The sequence below is a fragment of the Perognathus longimembris genome, chromosome 1 (genome assembly GCF_023159225.1).
Source record: "Perognathus longimembris pacificus isolate PPM17 chromosome 1, ASM2315922v1, whole genome shotgun sequence".
Lineage (NCBI taxonomy): Eukaryota > Metazoa > Chordata > Mammalia > Rodentia > Heteromyidae > Perognathus > Perognathus longimembris.
The window spans coordinates 31,860,872-31,888,573 of NC_063161.1; the positions used below are offsets into that span (position 1 = coordinate 31,860,872).

The window sequence follows — 27,702 nt, forward strand, 5'->3', positions numbered from 1 at the left end:
AGAATAATTGTAGCAAATTAAGATTATGCTATTCTTAAGGGAAGGCCATATTAATGTGAAGACAAAAGTAATTTTAGGAACAATTAAGTTATAAAGTAGTATCTTTAGTGGAGTGGGGGGTGGGAGAAAGGGGAGTGGGAGGAAGGGGGAAGAAGGAGAGCAGTGAAGTGGAGAGGAGAGACTAAGGGAGACCGAAACACTGAGACTTAAGCCATTTTTAAATGGATTTCCTTTTCTACTTGAAAAGTTTTGAGGTGCTTACAGCTTTTTTTTTTTTTTTTAAGAATAGACTATATGTATCCAGTGTAAAATCCAGTGGCTATAGAAACTTACAAAATTAGTTTTTACTTTTGTTTGTTTTTTTTTTTTTTGGTACTGGAGGTTTGAACTAAGGATCTTCAAGCTTACTCAGCTTGATTGTTGTGGCTTATGTTCTACCATTTGAGCCATACCTCTAGCCTGGCCTTATGCTAGTTTATTAGAGATAGAATCTCATAGACATTTCTGTCTAAACTGGCCTCAAACTGTAATCTTTTAGTCTCAGCATCTTGAGTAGCTAGAATTACAAGTGGATAGCCACGGCTATAAAGTTAGGTTCTACGGTCACCAGATTGTATTATACACACACATATGTATATTTATAATATATAATATGTATATGTATTTGTGGAGTCCAGGAGCCTTTTTATTTATTGGTAGACAAGTACTATACCACTTGGACCTTTTTGTTTTTATTTTTGAGGTAGGTCTCCATAATTTTGCCTAGGCTGGCCTTGAACTTGAGATCCTCCTGCCTCTGCCTCTTTTTTTTTTTTTTTTTTTTGCCTGTCCTGGGGCTTGGACTCAGGGCCTGAACACTGTCCCTGGCTTCTTTTTGCTCAAGGCTAGCACTCTGCCACTTGAGTCACAGTGCCACTTCTGGCCATTTCCTGTATATGTGGTGCTGGGGAATCGAACCCAGGGCTTCAAGTATACAAGGCAAGCACTTTTGCCACTAGGCCATATCCCCAGCCCTGTATGTGTAATTTTTTTTAACAAGTTAAACTAAGATTATAATAGAATCAGTACTGAGTTTTTAGATTTCCTCCTCCCCCTCCCTCCTTCCCTTTTCTACCCTCCAGTTTGAACCCAGTACCTTGTACTTGTTAGGCAAGGTCTGTAACACTTCAGCTCTGCTCCTAGCCCGTATTTCTAATTTAAAATGTATAATGAGTAATTCCTTTTCATCAGAAGTCAAGAAGGTCTTATTTACCTAATACTTAATTACAAAATTTATTTTAAAGGACATTTTTTTCCAATGTATTTCTTAGAATAGTAAATGCTTTGAAAAATATTTTATAGTTTAAAATACTGTTATGAAAAGAAAAACTTTACAGGAAAATCTGAACAATATAACATGAATAAGTTTTCTGTATTTGTATTTCATCAATACTGATGTATAATATATGGGTCAGAGAAAGCAAAAGTCAATAAGTTATCTAGATGTTCTAGCTCCTCTGAGTCAAGTTCTCTAACTTGATAGGGCTCTGATGAATCAGATAAAACCTCATTTGTTAGCTGGTGGGCACTACACGATATCCTTTCCCAATAAAGGACACTTAATTTAATCTTGTAGCTTTGTTGTTCTTGGCATAGCTACTTCTTTAAAGGTCAGTATTATTAACCTTTAATATTTAACTTCTCTTCATGGATTATATTCTCTCTTATATTTCTGTTCATTTCTCTCACTCTGAGAACTAAATTAGCTCATGCTTTTACTTGTGTATTGGCTGTCTTTTCCAGAAATAAAATACTGAAAAGAATATGTTTGTCTTCTATATATAGAATATAGAAAGATATTACTGTCACACATGCAAAAAACCCTTATTGATGATTTAGTTTGAACATCATAGCAATGCTAAAACTGCATCCTTTCATTAAACACTTTTAAATTTATGAATATAAAAACACTAAAAAAATTAAAATGGCCAAGAGCTGTGTGCTGATGGCTCACATCCTAGGTAGATCTCAGTTCTGAGGATAGTGCTTTGAAGCCAGCCCTGGTGGAAAAGTCTTTGAGACTCTTATCTCCAATTAACCAATGAAAAAGCTGGAACTTAAAGTGTGATTCAAGTGGTAGAGCACCAGCTGTGAGCAAAACAACTGAGCAAGAGCTAAAGGCTCTGAGTTTTTAAATGAAAATGATGTGTGTGCACATACATACACACTCATATACACAAAGAATTCTGATATGATGCTAATGTTTTTCATTCTAAGTAGTTCAGGAGAATTAATTCTTGGAGCTGAATACTTATCTGGGGAGATCTTTTATATGTTGATTTTCAAAATAACATTAACATAATCATTAACATAATTTGGTTCTTAAAACACGAAAGCTTTTTAACTTCAAGAGCACAGAGACAGCTGTACATCAAGTCCATATATTGCTTATATGTTATCTTTTCATTTTTTTTCACTTTGGGGAAGAACTGTGGCTAATATCCAAGAGATGGAAGCTTGTAATGATAAGCATTTACCTTTTTTTTTTTTTCAACAGAAAGAATTTTGTAATTACCCTAAACAGTGGATATACAATTTACTGGTCTTGAGGCTTGAACTCAGGGTGTGGGTACTGATCCTGAGCTTTTTTGCTCAAGGCTAGCTCTCTTCCACTTGAGCCCCACTTCTGGCATTTTGGTGATTCATTGGAGATTAAAGTCTCACAGACTTTCCTGCTAAGGCTGGCTTCCAACCATGATCCTCAGATCTCAGCTTCCTGAATAGGTAAGATTACAGGCATAAGCCTCTGGTGCCCAGCAACAGTCGAACACCTTTATCTCATATTGTAGTATTCACTGGATGCAGTTACAATCTGGATCCTACTATAAAATTGTGTGTCAAATGGGAAGATTACCGTGCTGCTCTTATGTAAGGACTGGCTGCTTCACTCAGGATAATTTTGTCATCTCCTACACAGGACATTTTTCTTCCATTCTGTTCCCTTCCCATGCTAACTTTTTTTTTTTCTTTTTTTTTTTTTTTTTTTTTTTTGGCCAGTCCTGGGGCTTGGACTCAGGGCCTGAGCACTGTCCCTGGCTTCTTCTTGCTCAAGGCTAGCGCTCTGCCACTTGAGCCACAGCGCCACTTCTGGCCATTTTCTGTATATGTGGTGCTGGGGAATTGAACCCAGGGCCTCATGTATACGAGGCAAGCACTCTTGCCACTAGGCCATATCCCCAGCCCCCCATGCTAACTTTTTTTTTCATGGGCTGGTCTCAAACTCTGTTCAGCCTATCTCTGCCTCCTAAGTAGAAAGTGATTATAGGTATGAGCTTCTGTACCCAGCTAGCTGATTTTTAAGATGAGCAAATTGGGTACGTAGCAACAAAAGTACGTACCAGAAGCCTAATATTTCACTACCAGATTGAGGATGAGGGTGGAGTGCAGTAGTAGAAGGCTTGCCTATGTGGGAGGCCATTGATTCAATCTGAAACCTGATATACTTGACAAGAAATGAAATAACAATAATTTTTAATACTTTAAAATCATGTTTATTCCCCCCCCCATTTTATCTTTCTGTAACAGAAACTTCCTAGCCTTGTCTGTGCCTTAATATTTTAGTTCACTCTCTGCTTATAGTTTGTCAATTGTTTTTATAAATATTTGTTCCTCAGTAGAAATCCTTATTACAAAAAGAAGAAAGAGATTGTAATCTTGGGGAAGTTGAGCAAACTGGAATGCCATGACATTTGAGCTTTCCCATCATGAAAAAAAAGATTGAAATGAAGTATAGGCTAACAACTTCATACTGCATTTCCAAAGAGGTAGACGGACCACGCCACCTATTTCTTAGACTTGGCATTCTTGTGTTTCTGGCATAGATTATTGTATAGCTTGAAGGGTTGGGAGAGAAAAAAGATAGTATTCTTTTGTAGCCCCAGTGGCTTAAAAAAGGACATGTTGTATGGGGGGATGATTCTTTTGACACTTCCTTGTCTTTTGTGACTTTCTAAATTAATAAGATGAGTGAATGTTAATTTCAGGAAATATCCTTTTTTTTTTTTTGCCAGTCCTAGGCTTTGGACTCAGGGCCTGAGCACTGTCCCTGGCTTCTTTTTGCTCAAGGCTAGCTAGCACTCTGCCACTTGAGCCGCAGCGCCACTTCTGCCATTTTCTGTATATGTGGTGCTGGGGAATCGAACCAAGGGCTTCATGTATACGAGGCAAGTGCTTTTGCCACTAGGCCATATCCCCAGCCCCAGGAAATATCCTTTTATTGGCAGTTGCTTGGTTCATTTTGTAATTTCTAAAGCCTTTGGTTACATGTTAACTTCAGTTCAGAAGGCATTCAATCAGCAATGAGGTATGGTTTATTATATGTAAAGAGCTCCTTTGAATTCTTTAAAAGCAGGCAGAAAAATTTTGCTTATCAAAATTCTCAGATTTGAAAAGTTAAGTCTCTTTAGATTGCTGTAATGAATCTATTATTTCATCTTCTGTAATTAACAATAATATATAAATAGATAGCATAAGGTAAAAGGTTATATAGTGTTGTACTTTGAGGTAGTAAAGTATGCAAGGATGAATAGATTGGACAGATATGAATATGTCAGTTCCTACTAAATATTTAGGTTTTTTGAGAATTGTTATATTATCCTGTGCATAGTTTATTCAATGACATTTTTATGTCTCCTGTTGTATTGCTTTTTTTTTTTTTAACTACTTAAGCCACAGCACCACATCTGGCTTTTTTTTCTGTTTATGTGGTGCTGAGGAATTAAACCCAGGGCTTCATGCATGCTAGGCAAGCACTCTACTACTAAGCCACATTCCCAGTCCCTGTTGTATTGCTTTTGTAGCCAGTTTTTAATTTGAGGCCATGGGTTTGTGCTTTAAAATATTTTAATTCTTCCAAAACTTACTTATCTCCAACTTTATCATAAGAACAGTCTGTTGACAACATTAAAGGACTTGTCCCTGTTCCACTTGTCCTTCATTGTTTACATGTGCTTACTTTAGATGGTTGTAATTCACCACAATACTTAAATACTGTACTTCGTTTTCTAAAAAGGTTAATATTTTTTTCCATATTGTTTTATAGTCCTCATAACTTTTATATTCTTGCTTTTTTCCATTAAGGTTTAGCATATTCATAATTGTTCTCTTATAATTTGAGTTCTTTAAAGGACACTAAACCGATCATGAGAGTATCACTTTAGGGTGACAACACACCTCATCTCTTTTTTTTTTTTTTTGCCAGTCCTGGGACTTGAACTCAGGGCCTGGGTGCTGTCCCTGAGCTTCTTTTGCTCAAGGCTAGCACTCTACCACTTGAGCCAGTCCCTGAGCTTCTTTTGCTCAAGGCTAGCACTCTACCACTTGAGCCACAGTGGCACTTCCGGCCTTTTCTATTTATGTGGTACTGAGGAATTGAACCCAGGGCTTCATGCATACTAGGCAAGCACTCTACCACTAAGCTACATTCACGGCCCCACCACACTTATCTTTAAGGGTTGAAGACACACATGTTTAGTCGTAGCATTGGGAAATCAGCTTTTTGTAAGACACGTTTAAAGCCTTAACTGTTCTCCATTTGACTCTTGGATAGCTCATATAGTCTCTGAGAACTCTGTCTACTCTTTCATCAGTTTAACCATTTTAGCCATTTTTAAGTTTATAATTCAGTCCTATTAAGTACAGTTGTCCTTTGGTATCTAAAGTGGATTGGATTGAGAACCCTGAATGCTCAAGTCCCTTATATAAAATGTTGTGATTAGCATATACCATATGTGTGTGTGTGTGTGTGTGTGTGTCTGTGTGTGTGTCTGTGTGTGTGTGTATGGGTATAAAAATCTCTTATAATACCTAATACAGTATAAATTCTATATAAATCATATTGTTTAGGGAATAATGACAAGGCAAAAATGTCTTTACTTGATGAGTACAGATGTCATTTTTGGAGTTTATACTCAAACCCTGTTCTTCCTCTTGGGCCATATCCTTAGCTCTTTTGCTCTCAGTTATTTTCAGATAAGGTTTGGCTTTTGCCTGGAGTTGAACTTGGATTTTCATTCTTCTACCCATGCCTTCTACATAGATGGGACTAAACATGTAAAACTACCTCACTTGGTTGTTTATTGAAACAGAATCTTGCAAATCTTTAGCTAAGGCTACCTTGAATTATGATCTTTACCTATGACTATAGATGTGAGCCCCTATACCTACCCCAGATTCAGTTTTCTCCCAAATTTTACCTGCACTTGATTGAATGAATACAGGATCTGTTCATTGGAGGACATACAGTTGTACAGCCATCAGCACCTTCTGTCTCTAAAAAATCCTTATCTTGAAAACCTGAAACTCTATAACCATTGTACTGTACCCTCTTATTCACTGCTCCTGCAAGCCCTTCACAACCACTATTCTACTTTCTGCTTTGATAATTTCAACTCCTCTAGAGATGTCATAGAAATTAAATCATTAGGTATTTGTGGGTTTGTGACTGCATTATTTTGCTTAGCATAATGTATTCAAAATTCTTCCATATTTTACCAGCTATATTAGAATTTCATTTCTTTTAAAGGCAGAATAATACTTCGTCATATGTACATATTGGATTTTGTATATCATTTCACTTGTTCGGGTTCTTTTACACTTTAGTTACTGTGAATAATACTTGCGGTGACCCTAGGGTCTCTTTGAAATCTCGTTTTATTCCCTAGAAGTGGAATACCTGTATTGTATTGTAATTTATTTCTTTGTAAAGGTGACAAAGGAGTTTTATTAGTCAGTCTGCAACTGCCTTATCCTGGGCTTCCCTGGGATGTAATTTATTTCTAATAATTGAAAACAGCTATACTGTTTTCTGCAGTGGCCAAACCATATTATATTCTCACAGTGCCACAATTTCTCACCATTCTCCACTTTTGTATCTGTTTCTTTGTGGGGAGAAACATTAGTCTTGTTATTTACACCCCTTTACAGCAACAGCAAGTTTGCATAATTAAGGATTATATTTCCACTACTGTGAAAACTCAAGATATGTGTTAGGGATATTATCACTCACACCATGCTGAGTGCTGATTTAGAGGATATAAAAACAATTAGACCCTCTTGTTGAATTCTTAAATGTGCAAGGAATGTTTTGAGGAAGAAAATGTGAAGACAAATAAGGTAGTGAAAAGAAATGTTATGTTCTTTTCATTAAATAATACTTGATGATTTCGTTTTCAGTTGAATAGCAAAAGAGTACAAAATTTTACCTCTTCCAGTGATATCTATTCCAGTTACCCTGTGGATAACTAGGGGAGGCTGCTATAGAGTGCAGCTATATCACTGGTTTTCTTTATTTTTATTTTTTAGAGGCTGAATTAAGTAGCATATTGAAATGTGAGTTTGTCACATGCATAATACATAAAGTAAAATAGACCTGCTCTTATCTTGATTTAAATTTTCCATCTATATCATCTCATTATTACCACTGGAATGTGTTTCCTATTGCCACTGGAAATAAAGAATATATGAGTGACCTGCTGCCTATACTTTATTTGTATTCTTTTGCCAGTCTTTGTTTAGCTTTCTGTCATTAGTCCTTTTGATCTCAGCATAACCTTCATTTCCTAAGAGGAGCTTCCTATGACCTTATGTAAGTTCCATTACTTTGATTCTCCAGAGGGTAGGAGACTGCTGTAGGACAGTGCTTGTTACACATGGCACTCAGCATGTGGCTAATGGATGTCCTGGGGTAGGCAGATGGATAACCTGAAAGTTAGAAATACAGTGTCATTGGTTCTGCATTTCAAGAACTTGGAGTGTAAGGAAGAGGAAACAACTTGGTGCCAGAAGAGAAATGGCGGAGTCGTCGTCGTCCTCTTCCTCCTCCAGTTCTTCTTCCTCCTCCTCCTCTACCTCCTCCTTTTTCTTCCTCCTCTCTCTCTTCTCCCTTTGCCTCTCCCTCTCTCCCCCTTCCCCCTTTTGGTTCCAGTCCTAGAGCTTGAACTCAGGGATTGAGTGCTGTCCCTGAGCTTTTGTGTGTTAGGCTAGTGATGTATTGCTAGAGCCACAGGTCTACTTAAGGCTTCTTGGTAGGTAGTTGAAAATAAGATTCACACTAACTTTCCTGCTAGGTCTGGCTTCAAACTTGTAATCCTTGGATCCCAGCCTTCTGAGTAAGTAGGATTATAGGTTTGGGCCACCAGTCCAGCTTGCTTAATGTTTTAAAAAGTAACTGAAAAACCAGTTGCTGGTGGTTCATGCCTGTAATCCTTACTATTCAGGAGGCTAAGGTGAAGATAATGATTCGAGGCCAGCCTGGGCAGGCAATTTTGTGAGAGTCCAGTTAGCCACCAGAAGTGGGAAAAGCCAGATGTGAGGCAGTGGCTCAAGGGGTGGAACACTAGTTTTGTGCAAAAAAAGCTCAGGGACAGCAGCCAGGCTCTGAGTTCAACCCCAGGACTGACAAAACGGAACAAAAACAAATATGAGGCTATTTTACTTTAGAGTAACTTTTTTGTCTTTGTTTGAGAAGGGAAATATGAATTATTTCTGCAAGTTATCTTGATTTTAGAATATATTTTTCAAAGTTGTGTCCTATAACCCATGAATCTATTTTCCTACATATTTACAAAAAGTATGGTTTATATGTATATATGACAGAACCTTACTGCAACCAAATTTTGTTACTTGTCAGACTTCTCTAGTCTCTGTGTTTCTGCATATACATTTTAAAAATTATAAACTCTCTAGTAATTTATTTGAAATCACTTCATTTTTCATCCTTTTTTTTTTTGCTCAGTTGTGGGGCTTGAACTCTGGGCCAGGTGCTGTCCCTGAGCTTTTCAGCTCCAAGCTAGCAAGCTAGTGCTCTAACACTTGAGCCATAGCGTCACTTCCAGTTTTCTGGTGGTTATTTGGAGATAAGAATCTCATAGACTTTCCTGCCTGGGCTCTGGGCTGGCTTTGAACTTCAATCCTCAGATTTCATTGTCCTGAGTAGCTAGGACTACAGGCATGAACCACTAGCACCCAGCCAGTTTTCATTCTTTTGGAGCATTATATATCTGTTGGGAGATTAAGTAAACCAGGATTGCTTATGACTAGGTAACCACAAAGAGAAAGAGGGTGGGAGGAGGAGAGAAAAAGGAAAAAATAATCCACTGGCTAAAATGAAAGTGGTGTAAATTAAGCCCTGTGTGTTAAAAAATTTGTGACAGTTTCTGAAGTAATCTTGATTTTTAAAAAAATTTATAAACTATGGTATTAAGTTTTAAAATTTAATATAAAAGAGCTTTGCAAAAGGGTTTTTCTTCACTATCATAGTTCTAGATTTAGTAACCCTGTGTATTGACAGGTAACATGATCCAAAAGCCTTTGTTGTAAAACTCAATGCATTGTATTCTACTAGTCAGTTTACTTAACTTTCTCCTGGAAATGCCCCAAGGTACCTGAGTACAGGAATGAGGTTTAATGGTTTTTGGTGTGTTCAGAATTCAGAGCAATGCCTTATATATGACTAAAAGTAAATGATAACTTGATGAATGTGTTTTTGAAATTTTATTTTTTTACATATTTGTGTATCTATGGAGATTTTAATTTTTATTGTTACTGTAAAGCTAATGTACAAAGCATACATGTTACAGTACATATACTGTACGTATGTATAATATACGCACCTATGAACAGTTACATACATCAGGTAAAGAGTACATTTCTTTTTGGGCCATGTCACCCTTTCCATTGATCTCTCCCAGTTTTTCCCTCCCATCCCCACCTACAAGTTGTATATTTCATTTTCAACATAGATGAATGTGTGTTTTAACCATTACAGAGTGACATGTAACAAACAGTGAGACAACAATAGAGTTTTATGGGTAGTGAATTTTGTGAAGTATGTATACTAAATGATTTGTTCAGAGATGATGTGGATTTTAAGTTTGATTTTTACATTGCTAGAGTCTGGATAGTAGTGATTTTTTACTTTTCATAGAATTTAGACTAGCATTCTGGTTTTCCTGAGGACCAGTGCCAGTGATAGTTTCGACTGTACTTTGTGTGAGTAGTATGTGTTTACAAATCAACAGATCAAAAGAGTTTTTGGTCTTTAGTTTACTTTTCTTTGTGTCTTTAAAATTAACCATTGTCCCTTGGATGAATGTGTGTGTGTGTGTGTGTGTGTGTGTGTGTGTTTGTGTGTAGAGAGGAGAGAGAGAGAGAGAGAGAGAGAGAGAGAGAGAGAGAGAGAGAGAGAGAGAGAGAGAGTGAGTCCTGGGGCTTGAGCTTAGGGAATTGTCTCTGAGCTTCTTTTGCTCAAGGCTAGCACTCTACCACTTGAGTCACAGTGCCACTTCTGGCTTTTTCTGTTTATGTAGCACTGAGGAATCGAACCCAGGGCTTTATGCATGCTAGGCAAGCACTCTACCACGGAGCCACACTCCCAGCCCTACAATATCTTTTTTTTTTTTTTTTTTTTGGCCAGTCCTGGGCCTTGGACTCAGGGCCTGAGCACTGTCCCTGGCTTCTTCCCGCTCAAGGCTAGCACTCTGCCACTTGAGCCACAGTGCCTCTTCTAGCCGTTTTCTGTATATGTGGTGCTGGGGAATCGAACCTAGGGCCTCGTGTATCCGAGGCAGGCACTCTTGCCACTAGGCTATATCCCCAGCCCAGCCTACAATATATCTTGATCAGTGTCACCCTATTCAACATTCCTACCCATCTTTTTCCTACCCATCCCTTCCTTCACTCTTCATGAATTTGTAGGATATACAATTTTTTATTGACTGCATCTTCCCCTTCTCATCATTGGTCTACTCCTTTCCTCTTGACCCTACCTTACTCCTTTTGAGTACCCACTTCCTGGTGTTTTATTTTGCTGAGCTTTGACTTTGCCTTTCTAAGGAATTAGGCTATTTTAATTCTTCCTTGACGCTACTATATTTCAGTTAATACATTTCTATACACTTGCATACCATTCAACTTATTTACTTGTAATTTTATAAGCTAAATCTAGCTTCAACATATAAGGGTAAGCATGCATCCTTTGTGTCTATGGGCCTGATTCTTCCCACATGAAAATGTTAAAATAGCCAGTAGATACATGAAGAAATGCTCAACATCTCTGGCAGTAAAGGAAATGCAAATCAAAATGACATTGAGATTCTACCTCACCCCAGTTAGAATGGGCCATTATCAAGAAAACAAATGCTATTAGATGCGGGTGAGGATGTGGGTAAGAGAGATCCCTAATACACTGTTGATGGAAATGTAAACTTGTTCAACCACTCTGAAAAGCAATATGGAGGTTCCTCAAAAACTTAAACACAGAACTACCTATGATCCAACAGTTCTATTTCTGGCATTTATCCAAGAGATTAAAAACCAGGAAACAGTAAAGCCACTAGCACAACCATGTTCATTGAAGGATTTTCTCACCATAGCCAAGGAATGGAATCAGCCCAGGTATTCCTCAATGAAGAAATTGATCAAGAAAAGATATTACTCATCCATTAGAAAGAATGATATTGTATCATTTGTAAAGAAATGAAAAAATGCTGTTTTTGTTTGTTTGTTTTTGGCCAGTCCTGGGCCTTGGACTCAGGGCCTGAGCACCATCCCTGGCTTCTTCCTGCTCAAGGCTAGCACTCTGCCACCCGAGCCACAGCGCCCCTTCTGGCCGTTTTCCATATATGTGGTGCTGGGGAATCGAACCTAGAGCTTCATGTGTAGGAGGCAAGCACTCTTGCCACTAGGCCATATTCCCAGCCCCGAAAAATGCTGTTTTAATGAGGTCTTTATGTATTTTTTTTCTTTTTGAGGGGACAGTGCTTTTTCAGTTCCCTCACTACTTAAGAGTAATCAAGATAAGTGGAACCATTTAGACTTCCCCCACCCCTTGTCATCTTTATATCTTTAGGACATTTATTGTACTGTTTTCCCTTCTCTCTGAGACTTGGTTTTATTAGTTCAATATGTTCTTCTTGGCTGAATGTCTGATCTTCAACTATGTATCTGTCTTAAGTAAAATTTTACCTAGTGTTATTTTGGTAACTGGGAACCATATATTCCTTTTAGCTTCCCCTTTGCCCATCATTGTCTCAGCTTTTTGCTCATCTCTTGGTCTTCCAGTCTCATGTCCATTACTTTTGCTTTTATTTTGTTATTGCTATTAAAATAATCACATTACTCATGGGGCTAAAATATACTGCTATACTGGTTTGTGATATATATATATACATGTATGTATATACACACCCTTACATATGTTTATGTATGTATACATATGTATATGTATATACATGTATATATGTGTGTATATGTGTATACATATATGTATATATGTATTATATATATATATATACACACACATCCATACATATGTTTGGTCTATATAGTGCTGAGGAATGAAACCAGGATCTTGTTAATGCTAGGCAAATACTTTACCGTTGAGCTACATCCTCAGCCCCTATTTTGCAATAATTTTTATGAAAGTCATTTGAATAGATTAATTAAGCAATTTTTTCTGTCTTAAATGCTTGTGAGTAGGATGTTGGTATTAGCTTGATATTTGGAAACTCATATCTGTATAACTATATAATTAAATCCTACTGTAAGATTTAACCTGCTGTAGATACTGTAGATTAGTTCAGATTAAATAAACCAAATCTCCATTTTTTGTTAAATATAAATTCAAGTAAAATTAAGATTATTGCATTTAATCTCAGTGATGAGTGATACAGAGATTGTTATTATATTACAGTGATAAAAAGATTATTCCTTAAGTGTTTACCGTAGTCAGTGAGCAGGGTTTGTGCTTTTGAGAATCTCTGGTTTTTTTTATGTGTGCATTCTAATAAACCAGTCTTGTATAACTTGTTCCTGTAAGAGGCAACCATCATTCATTCAATGTAGCCTTATGAAATTGTTTTCTTAAATGGCGTGTTTTAGTGCTATCAACTGTGCTTAGTAGGTGCTCCTTTTTCTTATCTCTGTTGCTGACACAAGTTAAGTCCAAAATGTAGAACAGTTTTTTGAAAAATTACTCTCTTTAGAGACTTTGTTAGGGTAAATATAGATAATGAGAGCAAAACAAGAACATAGTCTTTTATAAACTTTGAATTCGTCTAGTAATTGCATTTAAATTAAGACACAGGCCCAGTTTTAGCTTGGCACTTTCAAGAAATGAGCCTTTAGTGTTCTGGTATATAGTATAATTTTACTAAAATGTTATCAAACTTTTTTGTTGTTATAGAAGCAATATGTTCCCATTACAAAAAAAAAAAAAATCTAGCAGGTGCCAGTGGCTCACCCCAGTAATCCTAGCTACTCAGGAGACTGAGATCCGAGGATTGCAGTTTGAAGCCAGCCCAGGCAAGAAAGTCTGTGAGACTCATCTCCAATTAACCACATACATATACAAAACCCTCCAGTATATAGGCACACAGGTGTATGCACGAATACACACAAAACAATGGGTTTTCATTTTCTCAGACTTACTATCATTTAAAGACTTTTGTCCTTTAGGATTTTTTTTTTTTTTTTTTTTTTGCCAGTCCTGGGGCTTAAAATCAGGGCCTGAGCACTGTCCCTGGCTTTGTTTTTGCTCAAGGCTAGCACTCTGCTAACTTGAGCCACAGCACCACTTCTGGGGTTTCCTGTATATGTGGTGCTGAGGAATTGAACCTAGGGCTTCATGTTCCCAGCCCAGGATTTTTTTTTATTTTTATTAAGCAGTGTTTCTTAGTTCCTCACAAAGATGAGCAACTTACTTCACTTATCTTTCATTTCCTTTTCCTACTCCCTGTTTTTAGTTACTGATACTATAATTTCTTTTTCACTTTGTTTTTGTTTCCTTTGCTTTTTATATAGCATGCCACATACTTCTTTCTCACTGTCTTTTTGTTTGCTCTTTCTTTTTCTGTCTTGAATATTTTTGTGGCTCACCACTTCCAGTCACCCCAAGATAAGTTAAAAAGGCCTAAAGATTATTCCAGGTATCGTATCTGAAATTCTCCCCAATTCTTGTGACAAGTGATATAACCCCTTCCTGATTAGTTGTTCTTCTTTGTAATAATTGCTATTTAGTACATTGGATTAAGATTAATTAATTTAAAAATTATTAAAATTAACAATTGAAAATTTGTCAGGTCATATTTTTTGAAGAAAATAAATTACTGTAGAAACCAAAGAAAAATTAATAAAGGGAATTGGATACTGATAAATTCATTATTATTTTTTTTTTTTTGGCCAGTCCTGGGCCTTGGACTCAGGGCCTGAGCACTGTCCCTGGCTTCTTCCCGCTCAAGGCTAGCACTCTGCCACTTGAGCCACAGCGCCGCTTCTGGCCGTTTTCTGTATATGTGGTGCTGGGGAATCGAACCTAGGGCCTTGTGTATCCGAGGCAGGCACTCTTGCCACTAGGCTATATCCCCAGCCCCGATAAATTCATTATTAGGAGGCAAGGAAATATGATGGTTATCCATGGAAATAAGATGGTTTCAGGTTTGTTATTGATGCTAATAATTATAGCTACCTGGCATTACCAACTAGGAAACATTTGGTGGTTAGTGCAAAACCTCATGTTTGACAAAGTCGACGTGGCCACTGCCATGAGAAGATCTGCTTTTTGTCTCTTTTTTACCTTTCAAATATTGTGCAATGTATTACATTGGCCAAATGTAAATCACTCCTAGAATTGCAGACGCAACAATATTTTTGCCAAGTGAAGTTTTCATACTCTTACCTTTGTTGATAAACAAGAGATCACAGGAGGTAGTGAGAATGAATGGTTAAATGAATATATCTGTACCTAAATAGTTAAGAAGAAATGAATACATGCTTAGTGGTTGTTACTAGAAAAACTGAACCCCTAGGAAGGACGACTGTGTCTATATGTATAGAGAAAGAAAGATATATTACTGATATTTTAAAGGAATTGGCATATGATGTTATTGGGGCTTGCAGGGAAGAATTGATATTGAAATATTAAGTTTAAAGGCAACCTAGAAGCAGAATTCCTTTAGGGTAAGCACAGTTTTCTTTTTCTTTTTTTTTTTAATGCCTTCAACTTATTGGATGCTACCCACTCACGTTATGGAGATTAACCTACTTTACCCTGACTGCTGATTTAAATGTTAATACAACTAAAAATATACCCTCTTAGCAACATAGTTATATTTGATATTTAGCTGGTATTTGACTCACCGTAGGGGCAACATAGCTTAGCCATATTCACAATAAAATTAACCATCATAATCTACCTCTTATCAGTGTAGTAGCCATATATATCTCCTTAAATGATATTAGTTTCTGGAGTAGGTTGTGTTTTTCCCTCCTAGTTTTAATGAAATTCTAACCTCCTGCACCTTACAATAGAACTATATTTGGAGATTGGCTCTTTATTTATTTTTTTTTCTCAAATTTTTATTATCAAACTGACGTACAGAGAGGTTACAGTATCATACGTTGGGCATTGGATACATTTCTTGTACTGTTTGTTGCCTTGTCCCTCATGCCCCCCTCCCTCCCCCCTTTCCCTCCCCCCCCAGTTGTTCAGTTCACTTACACCAAACAGTTTTGCAAGTATTGCTTTTGTAGTTATTTCTCTTTTTTTACCCTGTGTCTCTCGAATTTGGTATTCCCTTTGAATTTCCTACTTCCAAAGATTGGCTCTTTAAATAAGTGGGTTCTAATTCAATATTTCTGATGTCCAATGGCTACTCTATTCATGAGCCTATTGGACAGTGCTAGGGATAGCTAGGGAACAGTTGCCCTAGTGTAGAATGAGCTACTCTGTCCATTTGACCATTAAGGCCCTTCTCCACTGAGACTACTTTGTGATAAAACAATTACCTGTCAATCAGTAAATATTTCAGGCTTTGTGGACCACCTATGGTCTTTCTGTCTTATATATTCTCATCTTATTCCCCCTTTTTCTCTTTAACTATTCTTGAAAAATGTAAAAATTACTCTTAAATTGTGTACTATACTTAGCTGACTGTGTATCTCTGTAACTTAAATGTTTTGTTTTTAAAGTAAGTTTCAGTTAAGTGAAAATTGTATTGAGTACGTTTTTACAGAAAATGAGGTCTAAGAAAAGCACTGCATTTATTCTAATTATAAATTGGAATAAAGCCAGGAAAACATTAACACGACATCCAAATCTGTGCATGTGTGTCTGTCTTACATATATATCTACACACACACAGACACACACACACACGGTGGGGGGGGAACCAGTGGGTTCTCTCCTATATGTAAGTATGAAGACAGGAACTAAATAGAGAATTTGAATGTATAATCGCTAAGAAGAAATATCCCTGTATAGGTATAGAGGTAAAGGAGGTTAGTACTGTGGTATATATCAGCAAGACAGGGTGTTAGCAAACTAAGGATGATTTTTAATTTTTGAAGGATGACAGGAAGAAGAAAAAGAAGGGAAGTGAGTTAAAAAGAAAGGAATGTATGACAGGAAACTACATGAACGGAAAAAGGGCTTATTGATAGTAAGGAAACTGAGCAAATGAACAATATAAGGACTGACAGGACAACATCTTTTTTTATTTTTTTATTTTTTTTTGCCAGTCCTGGGGCTTGGACTCAGGGCCTGAGCACTGTCCCTGGCTTTTGTTTTTTTTTTTTTTTCCTCAAGGCTAGCACTCTGCCACTTGGGCCACAGCACCACTTCTGGCCATTTTCTCTCTCTCTATATATAATGTGGTGCTGGGGAACCCAGGGCTTCATGTATGGGAGGCAAGCACTCTTGCCACTAGGCCATATTCCCAGCCCAGGACAAATTCTTAATATGGGAGTAAAGCTAGACATACAGTAGACAAAAGGAGCTTAAAAGCCTAAGTAGAAAACATACACAAAAATATGAGAACAAAGCTCATTCTGGAGGTTTGCATGCATTTGGTACTAATTGCATTTCGTTAATAGTAAGTAGGTAAGATTGAAAATTTTAAACATCTATTCAAATTGTGGAAATCTTACTAGGTTATCCTGATCTTAGGTATCCTTTTTAGTAGAATACTTTTTTTTTTCTTCTGAGCTGTCACCATTCTAATATACTTAATAGTTTGTCTTAATAAACTATTATATTAGACATTGATATATTAATATACTTAATAGTTTATTTTCAACATTTCATAATTTTATATTAGTCTTAATCTATATTTCTTCTTTTAGGGTTTCCAGACTTACAGGATGACTAAACATTGATGGAAAGAGCATAAACCTATCTTCTTCCATTATGGAGGCAGGTTTAACAGATGGAGAACCTGACCGAACTTCGGTGAGTAGTTCAAATATAGCATAATTTATCATCTACATTTGTAGATGTTTTGATATAAGCTATGATTTTAGTAAAATATATTGAAATCAAACTTTCAAAGTATATCTTAAAGGCCAAGTGCTGGTGGCTCATGCCTATAATCCTAGCTACTCAGGAGGCTGAGGTCTGAGAGTCATGGTTAGGAGCCAGCCTAGGAAAAGTCAAGAGACTCTTGTCTCCAATTAAGCAGCAAAAAGCTGGTAGTGGCACTGTGGTAGAACACTGCGAGCCTTGAGGGAAAAAACACCGTCTCTGATTTCAAGTCTCAGAAATTTAAAAAGCATTTAAAAAATAAAGATAATACCTGAACTCTGGTGTTGATAGAATTGCAGATAGTTTAAGGCTTGTTGGTACACAAACACAACCCAGACAATTTTCTTAGTTTTGTTCTCTTTCTGGTTTCTTTACCTTTCCCATCTGTATTTGTCAGGTATACTGAATTAATGGTTTGTGTTTGTTTTCCCCCAACTCTTTTTTTCTTTAATGCAATCAAAGAATGTTAATAGTAGTGGAAATTAAATGCCTCCAAATCTCAAATATCTATGAGCAATGAGCTATGAGCACAGTGAATGATACATGTAAATTTTTTTTTTTTTTTTTTGCCAGTCCTGGGCTTGGACTCAGGGCCACTGTCCCTGGCTTCTTTTTGCTCAAGGCTAGCACTCTGCCACTTGAGCCACAGCGCCACCTCTGGCCAATTTCTATATATGTGGTCCTGGGGAATCGAACCCAGGGCTTCATGTATATGAGTCAAGCACTCTTGCCACTAGGCCATATTCCCAACCCATGTAAAATATTTTAAGTTAAGAGCAAGTGACGTATCTATTCTTTTGTAGAATTCCTAAGATTTAATAAACATTTCTACCTTGTGATTGAATTATTTTCAGAGATGAAAATAAGTAGGAGGAGGGAATGTAAAGTATATACTACCTGCTAGATTAAAAAAATTACAACTGAGATAAATCCAATGATGATTTGTCCTTATATAAAAAATTTTTGCTTGAAAATGGTGTTCCTTCCAGTTCTCTTACTGTACGGTACAATTCTCTTAATGTACTGTACATTGAATATTGGCTTATAGATTACTAGAAATGGTTCTGTTAGCTAAAGTAAGGTTACTCTTCAGTAAAATTTAGTCAAGTAGTAGTTTTGTCATTTGTGAGCTGATAGGTTCTTTGACAAATTTATGTTGTCAGAGTAAAGCAGACGCCAACTTGCACTTTGGTGTAGAAGTCACTATTTTATTGAGTCGTTTGGAAATCTTAATTTAGTGGATGTCCTTTGTTTAGTCCCCAGTGGAGGAATAGTGTAATGATTAATTGCAAAATGTAATTTTGCTGACTTGTCCTAACTTGGTCCCAACCTTTTAAGAATTTCTGGGTCAAACTTGTTTGTATCTTAAATAATTAAAAAACATTAACTAGCACACAGGTTTTCTAATTGTGAGTATAATGGGCTGGAAAACAACTTGTCTAATTATTAAGATTATTGTTATGGTGAGCATAAATGGAAAATGAATGGTAGGTTATTTTATATTTACTATGATTTCAGAAAATGTAGGTAAGCTTTATTTTTAGAACATAATGTTGATCACATATATTTTTTTCCCCCCTACTGGTCCTGGGACTTGAATTATGGGCCTGGGTGCTGTCCCTGAGCTTCTTCTTCTGTTTTTTTTTTTTTTTTTTTTTTAATAATTACTTATTTATTGTCAAAGTGATGTACAGAGAGGTTACAGTTTCATATGTAAGGCAGTGGGTACATTTCTTGTACAATTTGTTACCTCCTCCCTCATTTCCCCCTTTCCCTCTCTCCCCATGAATTGTTCAGTTGGTTTACAAGAAATGGTTTTGTAAGTATTACTTTTGGAGTCGTTTGTCTTTTTATCCTTTATCTCTCGATTTTGATACTCCCTTTCCCTTCCCTAGTTCTAATACCAGTATATACAGTATCCAGGGTACTCAGATGAGATACAGTGATAGCACGGGGGCAACCACAGGCAGGAGATACAAGAGGATCATCAACAAAAAAAAAGTTACGGTTTCACATGGCATGTTGAAAGTAATTACAACAGTGATTGTTTTCATAACATGGAGATCATTTCACTTAACATCATCTTATGTATTCATAAGGGCATAGCTGTTGGGCTCTTGTGATCCTCTGCTGTGACTAGCCTAAACCTGTACTAATTATTCTCTGTGAGGGAGACCATAGAGTCCATGTTTCTTTGGGTCTGGCTCACTTCACTTAGTATAATTTTTTCCAAGTCCTTATATTTCCTTAGAATGGGACAATGTCATTTTTTCTGACAGAGGTATAAAATTCCATTGTGTATATGTACCACATTTTCCTGATCCATTTGTCTACTGAGGGGCATCTGGATTGGTTCCATATTTTAGTAATGGCAAATTGTGCTGCAATGAACATAGTTGTGCTGGTGGCTTTAGTGTGTTCTTATCTGTAATCTTTTGGGTAGCTGCCCAAAAGTGGGGCTGCTGGGTCAGAGGGGAGCTCTATGTTTAGTCTTCTGAGGAATCTCCATACCACTTTCCAGAGTGGCTGAACAAGTTTACATTCCCACCAACAATGTAGTAGGGTTCCCTTTTGGCCAGGAGGCCAGTACTCTACCACTTGAGCCACAACTCTACTTCCATCTTTTTTGAGTAGTTTATTGTGGAGATAAGAGTCTCATGGCGTTTCCTGCCCAGGCTGGCTTCCAACCATAGTCTTCAGATCTCAGCCTTCTGAGTAGCTAGGATTACAGGAGTGTGCCACCAGCACCTGGCTACATATAGAAGCTACTGGGCTTGCTGGCTCCTGGTGGCTCACCCCAGAAATCCCTGCTGTTTGGAAGACTTGAGATCTGAGGGTCTCAGTTTGAAACCAGCTAGGGGAAACAAACCAGCAAGATGCTTTAACTCAAGCTAGAAGTAGGGATGTAGGCCAAGCAGTAGAGTGTCAGCCTTGAGCCAAAAGACTATGTGACAGTGGAAGGAACCTCCAGCGTGACCCCACCCCCAGAAAAACCCCAAACAATGAGACTATTCCTGGTTATTACTTTGGGTTCTTAGTGATAATAAAAATGACAGAAATAGGACTAGGGATTGTAGCTAAGTGGCGAGAATGCTGTGAATAAAGAAAAATCACAGAAATAAAAGCAGTTGCTGTTTTCTCATGCCCTTATAATAGTCATTAAAGGTAGAACTTGTTTACTCTCATGATTATGTAGAATCAGGATGTGGGAGGTTATTCTTAGGACTTATGTGGTAAAACTAAGATCTGTTTGTGAATATTCAACCTAAGACATTGACTGTATATACCTCTCTCTAAATAGAATCACTTAAATTTTATTGTTAATTTTTAAAAGATCATATCTAAGAAGACACTCAGAATACGCAGCAAGTGTTAATGAGCTTTCTGGTTTGTTTTTTTTTCTAAATTCTGAGATGTTGGAACAAAGATGTTTTAAAAGTAATGAAAACACATTTCAGATAATATAAATATTTTAGTGCAAATTACAGAAATTTTTGATATTTGAAACTAGTGTTGAGTAAACTTTATAAAGTATCACCTTTGGAATGTATTATCTAAGCTAATTATTTAGATCTGAAATACATGTTTTAAGAGCATGAGCTGTATATGACATTTAGCTACATATCAATATCTGAGCTCTTTCACTTAATTGTATGAGCTGGGTAATTCGTTAAACTGTTCAGATTTCCAATTTAAATAAAGGTGATTATGATATCTATTTCCCAGATTAGTATAACTTGAAAAAATATAACTTTGAAAGGTGCCTCTTACACACTGCCACACATATTATCTATTAAATAAAAGCTACTATGTTATTGTTGATAAACTGTAACTTTTAAGCCTAATCTCTGTAAAATTAGAAGCTAGAAGATTGGGCAAAGTGTGTAGTAGAATAGCTGGAAAAGCTTTCTTTGGAGAATATAAAGTTTTAATAGCTCAAGAAAGTAGGGACCATCCTAAAGGATGGAGAATAGTGGGAGGCAAGACTAATTGAGGGAATTAACACTTAAAGTCAAGAGTAAAATAAATAGGAAAAAATAGAATAAATGTTACAAGGGAGTGATGTTTATGGGAGTAATGATTGACTTGGCAGAAAAAGACAAATTCATGGAATTCTTTAAGTGCCAGAGCAAGGAATTTTGGACTTGATTATATAGATAATGGTAAGTTATGTAATGTTTTTATGTGCATTGGCTAAATGAGTGCAGAAGCAGAATACAAAATGATTTGGAAGAGTAAGAGAGAGATCTAAATATATTAATTAAGAGACTAGTTCAGTAGTCTTGATGTGAAATCATGCAAGCTTGGACCAAATCTTAATGTTCATTTCATTTTGTACTTGCAAAGAAGTTAGCAATTTTTTAATTCACTCGATCATTTTGTTATTCTGCTTGTACACAATTCCATTTTTTCATGTTAGTGTTGCTTATCTTAGGTTTTCTTAGGTTTTCTTGAAAAGCATATACTTCAGGATACAAGTATACATGTAATAAATATGTTCAAATATTTTCCAAAAGCTAGAACTTAATCACTTTGGTACTATAATATTTTTCAAAAGTTAGAATGTAATCACCTTAGACGTTAACCACCAAAAGTGCTTCAAGTGTTGTTAGAGTCACTTTTTTTTTTTTTTCCTGGTCCTGGGCCTTGAACTAAGGACATGTTGTCTTTGAGCCTCTTTGTGCTCAAAGCCAGCACTTTGCCACTTGAGCCACAGTGCCATTCCACTCTGGCCTTTTCTGAATAGTGTATTGGAGATAAGAGTCTCATAGACTTTTCTGCCCAGTGTGGCTTTGAACTGCTAGGCTCAGATCTCAGTCTCCTGAGTAGCTAGCATGAGCCACTGAAGTCTGGTTTAGAGTCAAATTTTTATGAATTGTTTGAAGTCCAGGTATCTTTTTAGATGAAAAAAATTGAATATATTCCTTGCCTTAAATTAAGTCATTATTTCTGTTGCAATATTATTTCTACTACCAGAGGAAATTGCTTTATAAAGCTTATTTAGAAGATAAAACTCTTGTATTAAAATTTATTGTATAAATGACCAGAGAAAACCAAAGTTTTCAAATTATGTGTATTTGTGGTGTTCATAAGTGGTTCACAACTGAGAAAATCTTTTTGTGTGTGTGTGTGTGTGTGTGTGTGTGTGTGTGTGTGTGTGTGTGTGTGTTTGTTTTTGTTTTTTGCCAGTCCTGGGCCTTGGACTCAGGGCCTGAGCACTGTCCCTGGCTTCTTTTTACTCAAGGCTAGCACTCTGCCACTTGAGTCACAGCGCCACTTCTGGCCATTTTCTGTATATGTGGTGCTGGGGAATTGAACTCAGGGCTTCATGTATACGAGGCAAGCGCTCTTGCCACTAGGCTATATCCCCAGCCCTGAGAAAATCTTTTTTAAGATTTGGATTCCAATTGAGTAATTTCTAAAATGTAAGGATCCTTACTATAAGATGATTTATTTCTGAGTTCTTAGAGCAATCAATGAATATCTTCCTAGAGATGACTCATTTTCTGAAACTCTTTCTTACATATGTAGTAAGTTATTTATAACTGTTCAGATTTAATGATCATAAAGTAAAACTAATGTTTTTAGAGTTTACTGAAAGATTTTAAAATCATAGTCTCAGAAGCTTGGCTTCATATAACACTTGGCAACATTGTAGTGCTTGTGTAAGTTTACATGACAATTAGTGGAATTGTCTCAATTTTTGTTATATCAAACATTTTGAGTTAGTTTTAAGTGTTGCTGTTTTTTGTTCTCATTATAAATATTGTTAACGTAGCTTCATTATGTCTTATTTTACTATTTATCGTGTTAGTGGTAGCATCTTTGTAACAAAAGTATTTTTGGTGTACATACAGGGTCAGATTTCATTGTTTCATTTCCACATATTTTCAGTGTATTTCAGTCAGTTTCACCTCTACACTCTCCATATTTTTATTTTTAGAATAAACTTTCTTTTAGAATAGTTTTGGATTTACAGAGAAATTATAAAAGTTTGTGTAGAGGTCCATACACTGTGTTCCCCCTTTCCCCTTACCATCTTATAATAACATAATAAATTTCATATATTTAGGGAACCCCCTACTGATCAATTATTACTAACTCTGAAGTTCATGTTTCTTTCAGATTTTTCTTAATTTTATCTGATGTTCTTTTCGTTGTTTCAGGGTCTTCATCCCTAATACCATGTTAAATTAGTTAAGATTCTTTGAGACTATGTCATTTAGTCTTACTTAGCTCATTTTTAGTAAACTTCAATAGTTTTGAGGGTCTTGTCTTATACTTATCTCATGACTAGGCTTAGAGGTATTAGGAAGAAAGATCTCAGCAGTAAAATACCATCTTTATCACATATCAGTGTTATATACTCTCAGCAAAACATACCATATTTGTTGTTTACCTGGACTATTTAGCTGAGATAGGTAGTAAAGGAAGTGAATTTTTCATTTAACTTTTTAAAAAAATTATTTATTAATTAAACAAAAATTTTTTGATAAGGTGTTGTGCAAAAAGGGTACAGTTACATAGTAGGGTAGTGTGTACATTTCTTGTGATATCTTACATCCTGTTTTTCTTTCCCTTCCCTAGGTCAGGCAGACATATATACAATATACAGTGTCATTTAACTTTTTAATACAGAAAAATTTTTTTAAGTATAATTCACATGAACAACAGTTTTAGAGTCCTCAGTACTTTCTGAGAGTGTAAACAGATCTGAGTTCCTAATGTTTGATCATTGCTCATGTAAAACAAATAACATTATAAGAAAGAAAATTGCCAGTTACTTTATATAAAAAGTGGAACTCTGAAGTTAATGGTAAAGGAGAGAGTAAAAGGAAGAAATGATAGTGTTGCAGTTCAGTAGAGATTAAAGTGAGGCCACTCTTGGGAAATTAGTGGTGAGTTGAGCTTGAGCACTGTTAAAAATCAAGTCAGTGGAATCATAAGGGTAAGTAACATGTTGGTTAGGCATAAAAGAGATCTAGGATAAAACCTTGGGGAATAGCTGTGTTAAGGGCCAATATTTGAACCACTAAGTAGAAACAACAGAGCAAGTAGAGCAATTCCTTTGGAAAAAAAAGAAAAAGGAGAATTTTGAGAAAAGTCATCACCACTGGCAAAGAGATATATTCAACTGAGGAAGAGTAAATTGTGCTACACCCAAGCTGTCCACTAGGTAGCCATCTGCCATGTATGACTAAATTAAACATTTTAAAATTAGTTTCTTAGTCTAATTAGCCACATTCCAAGAATTCAGTAGCTACATATAGCATGTCTATCAGTTTTTGAATTCTAAAGCTGGCATTGTAAATTAGTGAGTGGGATGAAATTTGCAAGGAAATTAATAGAGAAGCAAAGTTGAGAAATGAATTGATGAGAGTCTGACTTGAGTGGTCTTGATGACAAAGGAAATGAAGGATTAGATGTGAGGTAGACACTCTGGAAGCAAAGAAATTAACCAGAACTTAATGACTTGATGGGATGTTAGGGGAAGAAAGAGTCTGATGATTCAGGGCTTAGATCTGAGACAAAGAAAGATGAGCAAAGCAGTGTGGGAACATTTTTGGGAGAAAGCTACTTGGTGCTATTTTTCTGACATAAAAATGCTTTCTAAAACAAGCTTAAAGCCCTTCCTTTGTTAACGGAATTTTAGAACTGGAAGTTAAATTACAATAATGTCTAAACATATAGGAAGAAATGTTTTGGAGACATGCTAATTCTGAAGAAAAGACTTGGAAGTTATCTGGGCAAAAGGTGATAATTTGGTCCTGAGCATGAATGGAATATGCAGAAAAAGAGCCAGTAGAGGAAGAACAAATAGTTGCATCTGTACAATGGTCACAGCTATGCACTAGTTGAGTAAGAGCATAGGGAAGCAGGAAATTAGGAAAAGGGAAGCCACAGCAGTACAGTAGTTTAGAAGAGGGCTTGCATGGTGAAAAGCTCAGAGAGTTAAAAATATGCATGAAGAGTAGAAACTAAAAGCCATTCTAGGACATTCCAGAGAACTTAAAGGCTGACAAGTTGATGAGAATTTCCTGAAGCCTCAGAATTTAAGAAAAAAAATTGAAGAGTTCAGTTTCCACTATAAAAAGTATTATTCTGTTTCCCTTCTTTTTATTTAGATTGTACTTCTTAGAAGATGATTTTTACCACTTACTTGGTAACTGGTACTTTTTAGATTTAGATACATGAGATTAAATCGCTCCTGAGAAAATTTATTTTCTTTTTAGATCTTGCCATATTCAGAAGTTGCTGAAGTTCAAGAGACAGTGAGTAATATGTGATGCTGTGTTTAAAATGTTAATGCTTCTGTATTTTTCTAAGATTTCATGTTGAAAGTGGATATTTTCCACTGTGCTTAATAATAGATGCCTATGTCATTCTGAGAAACAGCAAATGTAGATGGAAAAGATCAGTTTAAAAATTGTATTTGCCTTTATCCAAAATGTAAATAGGTTTCAAAATGTAAATAGGTTTATTCATTACTCCCTGAATACAACCACTGTTAACATTTTGGTAGCTTCTTTCTAAAATTTGCTTATAAGGGTAAACAAAAAAATAGTAGTACAAACTTCTTTATAATGTATTTTTGTTGGATATTTTATGTATGGTACTGGGGTTTGAACTCTGTGTCTTGTGTTTGATAAGACAAACATTCTACCCCTTGAGCTATGCCTCCAGCTTTTATAATGTACTTTTAAAAGCTAGTACATAAAGGATGTTTTTCAGTTAGTAAAAAAGAAAAAAGTACTATGGCTGAATAGTATTTTGTTGTGTTGAATGTATTATTTATTTACTCTCTCTTTTAAATAACCACTTTAGATTACTGTGAATCATGTTATAATCAATATCTATGGACAAATGTTTTTGAACATTTTGAATGATCACCCCAGTGATCCTTGCATTAGAACTGTTGGATATCAAACATGTGGATTAGTTTATTTTAAAATAACTACCTAGTAGGCTAGATCATATTCTTACCTAACAGTGATAAGCTCTAGTTCCCAGAAAAGTATTCCTTTAAAACATCTCCTGTAAAACTCAGGAATAAAATGTGCATATGATTTTGCAGCTGATTACAAGAATATAAAAAAGTCAAGCTAAGTATAGAGTGATGACTCCCATTCTAAGAACAAGCAGATCTCAGCTGCATTGTATATTCTTCACTGAAGGTTCTTATTCTGAGAGCCAAAGATAGCACTAACAGAGCACCCTTGAAATGTTTTGTATAATCCTTCCAAAATGTGATTTCTGGGACCAGCTGCAGCAGCGCTGCTTCTGTGAGAACTGCTTGATCAAATTTTATTGGTGGGAGAGATGCCATAAGCTATGTCAGTGCTTGATAGACACTTCATGCTTTTCCTTTAGCACATCATGTGACATGTTGAGCTAATAATATATCAAAAGTGGAAATGTTATGCTAAAGACAATGAAATAAAGCTATAGATTTTGTGGTTTTTGTTTTCTTCTTTGTGGTACAATAAAGTAACCATTTGTTTTGATTTGATTGGGACTTAGGGGTTTCCTAGGATGGAGGTCATGATGAGGCACCTCTACTTTTTCCTTTCTTAAAAAATGCCATTTCTTTAAAAATGGCATATTTTGTACTAATTAGAGATAAGGGGGAAACAGTGAGACATATACAATAAGATTACATTATTATATAATGCTCTTTTTTGCATTTTATAATCAGTAAAGATTTGGATAGTGGCTACAAATATTTTATTCAAAAGACTTGTGGATATTGTTTAAGGAATAAGAAAAGTTTAAAAAAATATTTTGTTCAATCTTATAGTCTCTTTTTTCAAAACAAACTTGAGAAGAAGTTCCTGGATTTTTTTGAGATGCTAGCAGTATTTTGTACTTTTGTGTAGTTACTCGACATCAGTAATTTCACATTGTCTCTACAGATACAACATGGTATTGTACAAAGTAAACCAAGATCCTAAAAGCATTAAGCTATGAAGTTTGTAGTGTGCAGGTTAGCCTGTGCAGAAGACTAAAGTCTTCACTAAAGTGATATGTTACTTGACAAAAATGTTATATAATCCTCACTTACTTATATCCTGCTTCTCATTAGCATTGCAATGTGGAGAGAGAGGATGATTTTTACTGGAATCCAACTTAATGACTTTGTAACTATATTCTGGGAAAGGTTTCTGAAACCATTTTGACTTTCATTGTGTTTTGACTTTGTTTTTGGTGTTTTTGGCTTGATTCATGGTTCTCTTGTCTAATATATTTCTCTAATGTCTTTTTATCCTGTGATGTTTCTTAGTCTTCAGTGAATAAGGCATTTTGTTCTTATAATTTAACTCATATATATTGTAACTTGTTGGGTCTTTTCCCCTGCCAGCCTGAAT

At 36.0% G+C, this 27,702-nt stretch overlaps 1 protein-coding gene across 9 annotated transcripts in view; it reads left to right on the plus strand.

The window, feature by feature from the left end:
* Osbpl8 (oxysterol binding protein like 8) overlaps positions 1-27,702 on the plus strand; it is a 131,829-nt gene that overhangs the window by 19,807 nt on the left and 84,320 nt on the right. For 2 of the 9 annotated variants that reach the window (XM_048359190.1, XM_048359204.1), the window contains exons 2-3: positions 17,158-17,263; positions 25,570-25,608. In XM_048359190.1, coding sequence (XP_048215147.1) covers positions 17,222-17,263; positions 25,570-25,608 — 81 coding nt within the window. In that variant the 5' untranslated portion in view covers positions 17,158-17,221. Of the gene's footprint in view, positions 1-5,269; positions 5,311-17,156; positions 17,264-25,569; positions 25,609-27,702 lie in introns of those variants that run through there. The other 7 variants (XM_048359218.1, XM_048359224.1, XM_048359206.1 and 4 more) reach the window with 4 other exon arrangements.